The 13,278-nt window shown below is 35.1% G+C and overlaps 1 protein-coding gene across 1 annotated transcript in view; it reads right to left on the reverse strand.

Moving 5' to 3' along the window:
* Nucleotides 1-13,278, reverse strand: part of EDIL3 (EGF like repeats and discoidin domains 3) — a 451,805-nt gene that overhangs the window by 298,866 nt on the left and 139,661 nt on the right. Inside the window, exon 3 of the mRNA XM_003261571.4 lies at nucleotides 2,796-2,825. Within this exon, the coding sequence (XP_003261619.1) occupies nucleotides 2,796-2,825 (30 nt within the window). The remainder of the gene's footprint in view (nucleotides 1-2,795; nucleotides 2,826-13,278) is intronic.

The following is a 13,278-nucleotide window of genomic DNA, read 5'->3' on the forward strand; positions in this document are numbered from 1 at the left end:
GGCAGGCGACTTAGTAAGGTGTGGGTAACAGACAGGAGAAATGAAAATGAATTGGGCTAGAAAATGATGGCTGCTGTCAAGGATTGACACCCAAAGAGAAAGTCCAATTAAAGTTAAGAAATACAGACAGAGGAAGTCCTAGCCAGAGAAGTCTAACATCCAGAATCTATAAGGAACTTAAACCAACAAGCAAAAAACAACCCCAGTAAAAAATGGGCAAACGACATGGACAGACACTTTTCAAAACAAAATATACAAGAAGCCAACAAGCATATGAAAAAAATGCTCATCATCACTTAACAGAGAAATGCAAATCAAAAACCACAACGAGATGCTATCTCACACCAGTCAGATATTATTAAAAAATTATAAAACAACAGATGCTGGCAAGGCTGTGGAGAAAAGGGAACACTTACTCACTGTTGGTGGGAATGTAAACTAGTTCAGCCACCATAGAAGGCAGTTTGGAGATTTCCCAAAGAACTTAAAACAGAGCTACCATAAGATCCGGCAATCCCATTACTGGGTATGTACTCAAAGGAAGACAGATCGTTATACCGAAAAGACACATGTACTCATAAGTTCATTGCTGCACTATTCACAATAGCAAAAAATGGAATCAAATTAGGTTCTAATGGTAGATAGGATAAAGAAAAGGTAGTACATATAAACTACAGAATACTATACAGTCATGAAAAAGAATGAAATGTCCTTCTCAGCAACATGGATGGAGCTGGAGGCCATAATTCAAAAATTAATGCAGAATCAGAAAACTAAACACCACATGTTCTCACTTATGAGTGGGAGCTAAACATTGAGCACACATGGATATAAACCTGGGAACAATAAACACTGCAGACTACTAGAGAGTGGAGGAGAGGAAGAGGGTGTAGGTTGAAAAACTACCTATTGGATATTATCCTCCCTACCCGGATGCAATATACCCATGTAACCAACCTGCACGTGTGCCTCCTGTAACTAAAGTAAAAGTTAAATTAATAATAATAAAGAAATCCAGTGTGTATTTTATACTTACACATTTCAATTTGGAATAGTGGAGTGTTCAATAGCCCATGTAGCTAGTGGCTACCCTATTGGACAACACAGGCCTGGAGTTTTTCTGGAAGAGGACTCAAGAAACAGTCAACAGGGGTTGCCTCTCAGGAAGAAAACTAAGAGACTAGGGGTAAAAAGAGATAGCACAAATGCTTCTGAATTGCTTTTAACCACAAATGCTTCTGAGTTGCTTGAATTATGTGGCAAGTATATGGGTTGTCTGTATAGAAAAAATACGCCACAACAGACAGACATATAGACAGAGCCTTTGGGCAACACTATCAACAGCAAAGCTTCAAAGTCAGGGCAAACAGAAAGCAGAACCTAGGCAGAGGAAACTCACAAACAGATGAGTTTGCTATTGAGTCATGTGATTAGGCTGGTCCTAAAACAGGCTACACAATACTGCCTAGAGTGGGAGAAATATGATAGGAGTTCCTATCCAAATCAGGCCATAGACTATCTAACAATATTGTGAAAATGAAACATCAATTGAGGGTTTGTCTGAATCTCTGATTCCATTTCAAAGGCAGTCATAGTTATAATGAGTATCATGCAACATGACATTTATATATCCTTGGAATTTATCAAAGAAATGTAAGATATTTATTTTGTTTTCTTCCACTGAAACTTTGATCTTCTGAATTTACTCCTACAGGTAAAATCCTTGTCCAGTTTTGCATGGAGATAGAAGCATGAAGCCAGGCTAGTTGAAATAAGTCAGGCCTATGAATTGAACTGACCCTATCCTGTATCTGAGTTCCAATAACTGAGCTACTTTCCCTCCTTCCATATAAGCAAGCACCATTCTGACCATTAATTTCAGGAGCCCTTTCCTGCTCTTGTCTCTCAGGCCTAACTCCTTTTCTCAGTTACTAAAAGGAATCCATCTAATGCCGAGGTCTTTTCTCTTCAGACCAACCACTAACTGCTTACATCTCAGGGCTTGACTCTATTTTTTTCTGATGTTGTTGGTATGTTAGTCTGGTCTTTTATTAATTAATCCAGTGAGCTTTTTCTTCCCATTTTATTCTTATAATTATGTCTGGTCTTTAGTCTCTCTGGCATTTCTCTGACCTGTCTCACTGTCCTGCAACCATGTTGAAAATACCATGCCATCTCTAACATTTGCATTCTTCATTGCACATGGTTCAGGCCACCGCCTGTGTTTGATAAATACTAATTAGCTGGATAAGAAACTAAGTCATGATGCCAAGTTGCAGGATTATTAAATTATAATTGTAAAAATTACATTTTTAAAATAAAATGAGTGAGGCAGACATAGTACCCTTAAGCCTAGTGAATATAATGTTTGATGCCAGTTATATATGTGATAGTGCTGTATTCTCTCATGAAAGGTATTTCTGAAAGTTTATTTTACCATTTTCCTCCTTTTTAATCTTAATGTTATCATTCTCCTCACTGTATTATTTTTCTGTATTTTTCTCAATGTTCTCATTTTCCAATTTTCCTTATTCTTTAATGTCAATGTGCTATTTTGTATTGTATTTTCCTCTGTATTAGTTCATTTCAAGACTTTTATCCTTTTATTCAAAACTCTTAACCGACATCATTTAGTCTGGCACAGCATAGTGAGCTCAGCAAATACAAAAGTAAATAAACAAGCCTGTGTCAATTTTCTGGTTGAAATCTGAAAAAATATTATTCAAAAGGTTGACTCCCTATTATTAAAGGTATGACATTAAATAAGAATTATCTTTACAACATAGAAACTTTACCTGCTGAAGTTGGTTCTTCTTCATCTGATGCTATGATAAGAGGAAAAGGTGAAATGGGGGTGGGGTAGAAGTGAAGGGAGGGGGAAGTGGGGAGAGGGAAAGAGAAAGAAAAAGAGAGATATTGAGACTGAACATAATATATTTCACATTTCCAAACACTAACTACAAGCCCCTGACTTGTAATTTTGTGTACACATTAGAAAATTGTCATTATTTAATAACAGATTAATAAGTATTCACATTAAATCGAAATACATATGCTCCTATACTTTAAAATATATATTAATATTTATTAGAAAAAAACATTGAATTGTCTGAATTTGATTTTCCTTTGCAAAGAAGATTAACCTTAGTTAATTTGAGTGTAAATTATTATAAATATTATTGCTGAAAAATATGAATTGTATATAACATAGAGCTACCCCATCATCAATTTTCTATTTGGCAGGGAGGAATTAAAAGTCATGGCTGATGGTCAAAAATTGTGTTCCATGAGACAGAAGTTACAAGAAAGGAAGAATTAAACTTCAAGGTGACTCAAAATCACTTTGGACTTTTCTTTTTTTTTTGACAGAATTTCACTCTTGTTGCCCAGGCTGGAGTGCAATGGCACAGTCTCAGCTCATGGCAACCTCTGCCTCCTGGGTTCAAGCAATTCTCCTGTCTCAGCCTCCTGAGTAGCTGGGATTACAGGCATGTACCACCACACCTGGCTAATGTTGTATTTTTAGTAGAGACGGGGTTTCTCCATGTTGGTCAGGCTGGTCTTGAACTCCTGACCTCAGGTGTTCCACCTGCCTCTGCCTCCCGAAGTGCTGGGATTACAGGCACGAGCCACCAAGCCCGGCCTGGACTTTTCTTAAACATGAAGATTCCAGGTCTCTCTCTCTCTCTCCCACTGTGTGTGTGTGTGTGTATGTGACACACATACACACACCTACATATACCGCACACTTCAACATTTAGTAGTGATGATTCTGTGGTAAGGACACCAGAACCTGCATTTTAAAGAGTGATCCCAGGTGGTTCTGACTTATGTTCTGCAGCCCACATATGGATACACACAGACATTATAAAAGAGGAGGCCACAATATGAAAATACAATTTTATCCTTGGGTAGTGGTTACCAACCCTGTAAGTATATTAGAATCCCAAATTCTGGGCTCCACATAGAACCAATTGAGTCAGAATCTTTACATGGTATTAACTTGTAGCCAGGATTGTGGTATTACTAGGCAATATCAATGCAAGATAACATCAACTGTAACTCATAAAAGTGTGAATCTTGTTGATTCCTGTTTTAAGAGGTAGGAAGGTTTGAGAGCAGCAAGATTCCAAGGGCAATAACCTACTGCCCTGTGTATGTGGAGGATGGAGCACAGCAATTACAAGAGTGAAAAAAAAGTTTGTCTGAAGCAGCTTCACAATTTTGCCTAGAATCCATCTATTCACTTTTATACTTCAACACACACTCTGTGAAGAAGTATTTCTGCTCTATGCAGAACTGCAGTTTACCCAGAATATTACCGTTGAATTATATGACACAAGCCAATACTATTTCACTTGATTCATGAAGTTTTAAAATAAAAATTTACTCAGCTGAATTGCTTATAAAGGAACTTTGTTCCCAGCGGATTCGTTAATCAAGGTATCACTGTGTAGCCAGGGAGTGGTCTCCACTCTTTTCCGTTAAGGTTACATCTGCACAGAGTACACATAAGACAAGCTGACTTTGTGTCCTGACAGTATTTTCCTCTCACACTGTTTGGCTCGCCTCCTTGGCACATAAAGAAATGGAGAGAGCAAACACAGTTGGCATGCATGGCGCAGAGAACATAAATATTTTAAAAGCAGTTTGCTGCTTTATCATGTCCAAAATATATCATAACATGTTCAAACAGGAAAAAAAAATGGTAGCTTCCAGGAATTCCCTTTTAGGAAAATACCACAGGGGCTTGTAGAAGTGCTGACTTAGATGAGTTATTGTTAACAAAAGTCTAGAGATTCAAAAGAAAAAAAATCCTTACACTTACAGCTGGTCACTTTATGTGTGTGAACTCATTTAACTCACAAAGCAACCAATGAGATGAAAATATTTCTCATTTGATAAAGGAAAGTACAGAGGTTCAGAGTGACTGAACAATCTGTGTGAGTTCAATTTGAATTTGAGCTCATGTCAGTGTGACTTTAAAACTGAACTTCTTCGGCTATGCCTTATTGTCTCACAAAGTGCTGATTCCATTTCTACTTACAAACTAGATGACAGAGTTTACTGAAATTCACTAGGTACTATTTAGTGTTGGATCATGGGAGTGGTTATGCTCCTAATAATGTTAGCTGGACTTAAGCATAAAACTGGGGGAGAAAAGAAAGAAAAATTGATACAGAGGCTGAGGAGAGAAATCCTTTCAAGAAATGGAGTTCTTCTTTGGAAGCTTCTCCATTTTCCTTACAATCCGGGGACAGACAAAGGCAGCTGAGATCCCGACTGGTTAAACAAAGCACCCTAAAGAAGTGATGTCTAAGGAAGGAAGATTGGAAGTTGCTAAGATTTTACTCTTCCATTATGTAAGAACAAGCAAGAAATTTTAGGAAGGAACTAGCAAAGTACAGAAATGAAGACAATTCCAAATTTAGTAAGAGTCATAGTAATCAGAACCTTCGAAAAGCAAATCCCACAGGGCAAGCTGTGTACCAATCTACACTTGAATTTGCAATACCTGAAAGTATCTTTGTTACAAATTAACAGAATTATAGCCAGCAAATACACAACTTTGCAAAGATTTCTTTTTCTATGCAACATCTACATAGCAGTGCTTCCTTGATATGGGTAGATGTTATTAACCAGTATTCACACCATTCACACTCATAAAGGCATATAGACAAGGGTTAGTATTGGTAATAATTCATCTTTAGTTATCTCTGTAACAAAGGCAGCATTTCAGGCTAACTGCTTTACTGAACAAAACATCACGAACTATTAACAGGTGGCAACTAGAGCCCCAGAGTAAAAATAAACCTCGAAGTGGGCATTAGTTGCCTTTTTAATGACATTTCTGTGAAACAAGTATCACGGAAGGTACTATCATGCTACCCAAATGATTATTCTCTCTTCCTCTTAGAAGTCATAAAATCAGCAATTAAAATAAAAATCAGAGTCTGTGGCACATATAGTCTCTTCTAATTCTGGGAATTTAAACACATTCACCAAGAAAACCAAAAATAAGCAACCCAACAAATAAGTGTATTGCTCCAGTTGGTCAGCATTTAGAAGAATGTACTGAAATTATAATGATGGTAGGAAAACAGAGAGTAAAAAATATATCAGACATATAGAATTTAAGTAAGTGTAATCCTCCTATCACCCATAACAGAACCTTCCTGGGTGTCTATTAAAATGCCCCACATCTACTGAATTTGAATATTGGGTTTTAGCCCAGGCTTCTGCATTTTTTGTAAGTTCTGTAGATAATAACCATGAACACTAAATATTGAGAATTCTGACTCTAACCCATCAAAGTTTATTTCACTGGGAAACAGCCATGGGTACCATTGTTGGAACTACAGCAGTAAATTAGTAGGCTTACAGAAAACCCTTTGCAATTTATATTCTGGTTGTTTCACAAGCTTTCAACACTGCTTTCTTGTGTCATCTTCAGATTTCATTGGGTACCTATATCAATGCTTTAGGGAAAGACGACATCTCCTTTGGATCTAATAAATGGTCTGCATCTCAGAACGAACTAAATCTGTTCCCTTTTCTTGGCCACAGTTATTGGCCTAGGTATAGGCATGTGACCCATGTGGGGACAAGGATATGTAAGGAGATATTTGTGTGTATTTAGGTGGGAAGAGGCACTTGGAAAAAAAAGGCTTCCTCACTCTTCTGAGAAAGTGTCTGGAAATAACCCTTTCTCACTCCCGTTTAGATGTAGACACAGAGGCTTGTGGCCCCAGAAGTCATTGGCATACACCTTGCAACCACGATGGGAGACAGATTTGGAAGAAAGCTGATCCTGCTCAAAGGCAGAGTACAGAAACAAAGATATTAGAATCTTGATTATATCGTTGAGCCACTGAATCATATCAACCATGAATCCTGACCTTCCTTCAGACTTCTAGTTCTAGGGAAAATATATACTGTGTATTATTTGAGTTGAGCTTCTTGTTATTTACATCTAAATGGCATTCTGCTACAATCCTAATCAGTTTTGTTGTTCCTTTTAAAAATATATTAGAATGCATAAGAAATTAATTATCTGAGGCAGCTGAGACCAGAAGTATACACAGCCTCAGGCTATGCATTTCAGTGGGCAGCTGAGATTTCAGTGCTTTATTTTTCCAGAGAGCTTACCACCGTGCTTTGATACAATAAACCTATTCCTTGATTTTTAAGTTAGTCGCTCTTTTGCAGGACATTCCACCAGTGTACATGTTTCCATGTTCCTGAAGTGTGGTGGTACTTGGGAGAACAGGAAGGCATCATACAGACTCTCCTTGCCTTCCTTCCTTTCTTCCTCACTCTCTTTCTCTTTTTTTTCCACAAGTATCAACTGTGAAGTATAACTACCCAGGCCCAGTGGGCCGTATATTACCCTGATACGACACAATACTATAACACCTAAGTTTCTTCATTAGACAGATTCCAGTCTCTTTGTGTGGTTTCAACAATTCTTACATATTCTGTTTTTGTCTGTTTCATTTTTGAGTGTCTTAAGTAAACTTTTACAACTTGGAAATTATACCCATTAAAAACAATTTAACACCCAGTGTGGCTTACCATCAAATAGGAAAATCTCATTATGAAATATAAAAACTACATTTCTTAGTATAACACATTTTACATGTGAATGTTAATTCAGAGTGACTTATTGATCCTTTTGTTGGCTATATCATAAATTTGGTTAAGCATGTACCAAATATGTTTTGCAAGCATATAATTATCTAGTCATTAGTTATTTGCATAACCAACAAGAACTATGTATTATTGTATTCTGACAATATTTTACAATGTTTTATTCAACTGCAGTGATGCAAAAATAGCAATTATGATATTTATGCTTGATTATTTATGCCTACCCAAATGTTAAGTGCTCTAAATGTGTGTGTATGTTTGTGTGTTGGAGGGAGCAGGGGCATTACTAAAATTAGAGTAAACTATTATTTTAAATTTGTGAATTCAATCATTAAAGAAGGATATGGAGTTGCCTCTGGAAGTATCCACAGAAGTACTGAGAGAGAGGTTTGGGTTAATTTGGTTATTGTTTTATTATTTGTTTATCTGTTGTCCTTGGCCAATAGCCCAATTGGGATGTGACTTTGCACTTAAAGGTTGCTATTACTAACTTCTTCCCTGTGAAAAGTATAACAAAGATGATTAGTTTCCCCTGGCCAAATATTTCAGACAGCATATGATGTGGTCAACTCTACAATCTCAGAACTGCAGAGTATTTGGGTCACTGTGAGGCACAGCATTGGATTTGCATAGAAAATGCTTGAATAATCAAAATGTTTCCATTCGATCAGCATTTTACACGCATTTTGATTCCTGTGCAAAATTTGGAGAATGGCATCCATTGAAGTATTTATAATATATAACACATAAAACATAATCTCGTACATATGTAATTAGCATGTAAACATATATTGAATTTTTATTAGTCTCTCCCATTAAACTAAGAGTTTCATGAGGACAGGGCTGTAGCATTTTTTTGCTCACCATTACATCCATAGTTTTCAAAACAGTGTCTGGAACATTGGAGGAACTGAATAAATATTTGTTGAAAGAAAAGATACACAAATATTTAATACAGTCATTTGTATTAAATAAAGCTCAGCTGCTTCATTTTGTAATATTATTAAATTCATCAAAGAAAGCCTTATGTCTCTGTATATGTTTCATCATATAAATATATACACAATTATATATAGTTTCTATAGCTATATGTCGTTATATAAATCAGATTTTCCTTCTTGGGGTAGGAAGGAAACAATATAACTATTATAAAGACAATGGTTGTTCTAAAGACCATTAGATTATCTCATGAAAAATTAAATCTGTGATTTTTAAACTAACTCAGAAAACATGAAACTATGATTTATTAATTAAGTAGATTCATTTAAATAGAACCACAAAATGTACTTTTAATGTTTAGTAGTGATATAGTTTACATGGGTTTTACAATGTATTTATAGAGTGAATCATTTTAACAGCGATTACCGGTGCATTTGTGATTCTCTCATTTTAGAAAGAGAAAAATAACAAAAAAGAATGCAAGTTTTGGGTTCAATTTTTGCCACTGAGTAAGAAAACTAAAACTAAACTGAACAAAAACACACATTTTATAAAAGTAAGCCAGAGTATTGGGAAGCTGGAAAGTAACCTACATTCATATCCCAGCTGTTATTAAACAGTCTTTGAGAACATAATTAGGACATATTCTCTTACTTAAAGGAAGTAGTAAATATCTTTAAGTTAGGTGATTTGATATCACAAGGGGACTTACAATTCAATATTTTGGTGTATCTATTCAATTGTCCTTAAATATCCTTTGTTTATTAAATGTGCACTTCCTCCCTATCCAAACCCATACCACCCTTGTCGACTGAATTCAAGCTTCACCACCTTCAACTCCTTAGTATTTATTTCAGTCTCCAGATATTCCCTTCTACCACCACCACTTTTTAATCTATAACCTAAAGCCACTTCTAAACAGAATGGTACATAATATTTTCCAGCCTTGTTTCCCAAGCTGGACATTATTCTTCCTTGGAGGGCAAATGTTTTAATTTTGCACAGTGTATATAATTGCTCCTGAGTAAATATTTTTGGAAAGCTGTCCAATTTTAAATTGAGAAAATGAAGTCCATAAGTAAATTTAATGACTGTTTTTACCCTTTTTTTTTTTAGCTTTGTAAAATGAGGATTGAAAATTAAACCTAAGAAAATTCATAGGCAAATAAAAAGAAGACACTTGTAAGGGATAAAGCAGATCAAAAGTTAATATAAATGATTTCTCAGATTTATCCATTTTCAATAAAATTAATAAATTAATAATCTTTTTGAAAATTTAACATAGGAAAGGGGAATCATTAATTCTACAATGAGAATGCTGTTTAATGCCACTAGAGAAGCCATGAAGCTGAGGTTACCAGCTCACTAGATATGAATTTCAGATGGTCACAGCATCACGTTATTTTGTTTCACAGCACCTGACAGCAGGAAGCTGATACTCTCAGGCTCCTTTATGTTCTATGGATTTCTGCTGTATTTATGTGTGGGAGACTACTCACTTCAACCTCAATTCATTTCCATAAGTCTGGACAAATGAGCTAATCTAAAAAGCAAATCTGTTAAAACCAAAAGAACAGAAAACTAAAAAGTAATAAATCGATCAGCAATACTGGCACAAATCTCAGTGACAGTATCCACTTAAGAAAACCACAGAATCATTGCACATAAAATGTTAATGCTGGACAAGACTTAATGATTGAGAGTGTTGGCAAAAAAAATCCATTGGTACAATGGGTTAAGGTTTGCATTAGAAAATAGAAGTATATTTATTAAATCACCTAAATTACCAACTAAAAACTCACCACAAGCAGAATTTTGAAGTAAATGGATATGGCATAATTTGTTTAACTAAGTCTTTAATGAATAATACTTGGATGAATTCCAGGATTTCTGTCTTATAAATGAGGTTTCAATGAATAATCAGATTTCATTTGAATCATGGTAGAAACAAAGAAAATAAATTATCTAATAATTTTATTAAAGTCCATAATCCTGAACACAATGTAAAATATTTGCTTTTTGTAAGAAAGATTTTTAAAAGATCCTCTTTGATGCCATCCTCTTTGATGCCATCAGCCTATTTTTTTTTTAAAAGGACTATGCTTCTTAAATATATTGGATGATATTATATTTCTGCCATTTTCCTATGAATGTTACTCTCTTGCTCTAATAAAGTTACCATTAACAGAGATACAGTAAAACTTCCAATGTCTGATGTCCAATAGCACAAAACACAGAGACAAACAAATGACTGATCCATGTGCCTGGCAGATGCAGCCTTAGACCAATTACTGGTTTCCCTGCCCATCATCCCACCCCAGTAGAGATGATTAGGGCTGAATACTGAATATTCTGTGTCTTCTGAGATATAAGTAATATAAAATTTCAATGCTTTTAAAAAATAAATAGTGAAGAATTTAAAGATAGAAAATTACTTCATGGTAGAATCTTGGTAAACAGTGTGTGTGTGTGTGTGTGTGTGTATGTCACAATCAAGTATTTCATATGGTTACAGTTATTTCAAACATGACTTTTTACCATTTTAATATCTGTGAGGTCTTTTAGTAAAATGTCATTGCCTTTTCATTGCTTATATTCCAAAATAATTCAGAAATTTTACGATGGCTTTGAAATGATATGTTCCCAAAATATAGATCCACACATTTGGCTTAATTAAAATATATTTTGAAATTCAAAAGATGAAGGGGGGGAAAAAAACAGTGGGCAGGTCTAACTTGAAGAAAGATGAGATATTTCTGTGAAATCCGTACGTGTCATTTTGGTCAGGGGGAATTATCTTTTTCATGTAGTTTTAACTCATCTCAAGGACACTAACTGTAAGAGATAAAGCACAATTTCCTCTTGATTACGTAGAGCTCATCTAATGTGCTACTGCCTTATGTAACAGTGAGTTAATGACTGCTTTAGAGGATTTTTTTTCTTCCTGTTACAACAGGAGCTAAAATTAAATGTTTTCTTTTCAGAATCATTAGGACCTTCTTTAAAGGAAAATAGTGTATCCACATTCAGGTGTTAATCATAGAACACTGAAAATGTAATTTTCCTATCTGCAAAACTTGTCTCCCTAGGCTAAATTTCTCCTTAATTGGAATGTCTTTAAAGAACTCAATTGATAAAAAAGTAGACAGGTCTAACTTTAAGGCAATGAAATTGCATAAAGGTGCAGGGCTATTCAGGGTGGGCCCACACCACATTTTTCTTATCTTTTAGAATATTTTCAAGTTTTGAATGCAAACTATTAATTTCTACCCTTCTAAAAGGTCCAATCTGCGTACCAAAAAATCTATATCTTTCAAAACTTCTAGAGGCAGGGAACTCAAAATCTCATCAAGGAACATGTCATATTTCTCTGCCAGAGCTCGCCTCTAGAAAGCAATGGACTAATGAGGCCCATTCTTTGACATGCCGGTCATTCAAATATTTAAAAGCTATTGTAATTCTTTTCTTAACTGAGATAAATATCCCTACTTAATTTTACATATTATGGTATATACACCCTAGTCATCATTTTTGTTGACCTACTCTTGATAAACTCAAATTTGATAATGTATTTTAAAATATAGTAACAAGAATGGAAACAGTACTCCAGATGCAATCTAACTAGCACAAAATACAATGGTGTTATTACCTGTCTTGTTTAGGCTGCTTTATAACAACCAGCAATCCAACACTGTGAAGAATTAATTTCCTTTCCTTCCCTCCTTCAGCTACATCTTTTTTTTTTTTAAATTATACTTTAAGTTCTAGGGTACATGTGCACAACGTGCAGGTTTGTTACATATGTATACATGTGCCAGCACATGTATGTTTATTGCAGCACTATTCACAATAGCAAAGACTTGGAACCTTCTGCTACATCTTATGGACCAATTCCTAGAGTACTGGGAACTGGTAATCTTATCTTCTTCCTACCTAAAGGCAAGATTAGTCAGAGGAGGTCATGCTTGGGTTTGAGTCAAGGGAGAATATAACTGGCATGCAAACAATGTCAAAGGTATCTTTGCAACGGGAAAGAATTGAAAAATTTTGAAACAAAGAAAAGCCTCAAAGATAATACTTTCAATCTTTCACTTCCTCTCTAGCAAAGAATCTAGTTTGCATATATTTCACATGTAGTTGATTAAAGTCCACAGACAGGAAAACCAAACATTTGTTCTAATGGAAACAATTTCCTTAGTGTCCAAAACTAGTGTCCATCCAGCAGAATATAAATATTTTGTAGCTTCTCATGAAATTTTCCATGTCAACTGACATTTCTAGTTGTAGATGTTTCTCCTGGAAACCAGCTTTAAAACTTTACAGCTGTTTCTTCCAATAACTAATTTCTGGTTAGAAATTCTAGATTAAAAATTAGCATCAATTTCAGTCAATGAGCCACATTCAGCCCTTTCCAAATCAACTACCTATTAGACCAAGTCCTGTCGAAAATAAAATAATTAATAAATCAAAAAATAAATTTATCTTGGAGGCAGAATAAAAATGTAATAGAAAAATGTACAATTTAAACAACGTAATCCTCAAAAGAAAAGCCTGAGGTAGTACTGAAATGTTGTTCAGGTAAGAGCTTTGTGTTCTTTTGTTTTTATGATTACACACTTCAATAATACATTATCAAGGGAAGTTATAGAGTCATATTTCTGGGATAATTTTGGAAATAACATTGAAGAC

This window comes from Nomascus leucogenys, chromosome 2, assembly GCF_006542625.1.
Source record: "Nomascus leucogenys isolate Asia chromosome 2, Asia_NLE_v1, whole genome shotgun sequence".
Classification (NCBI taxonomy): Eukaryota; Metazoa; Chordata; class Mammalia; order Primates; family Hylobatidae; genus Nomascus; species Nomascus leucogenys.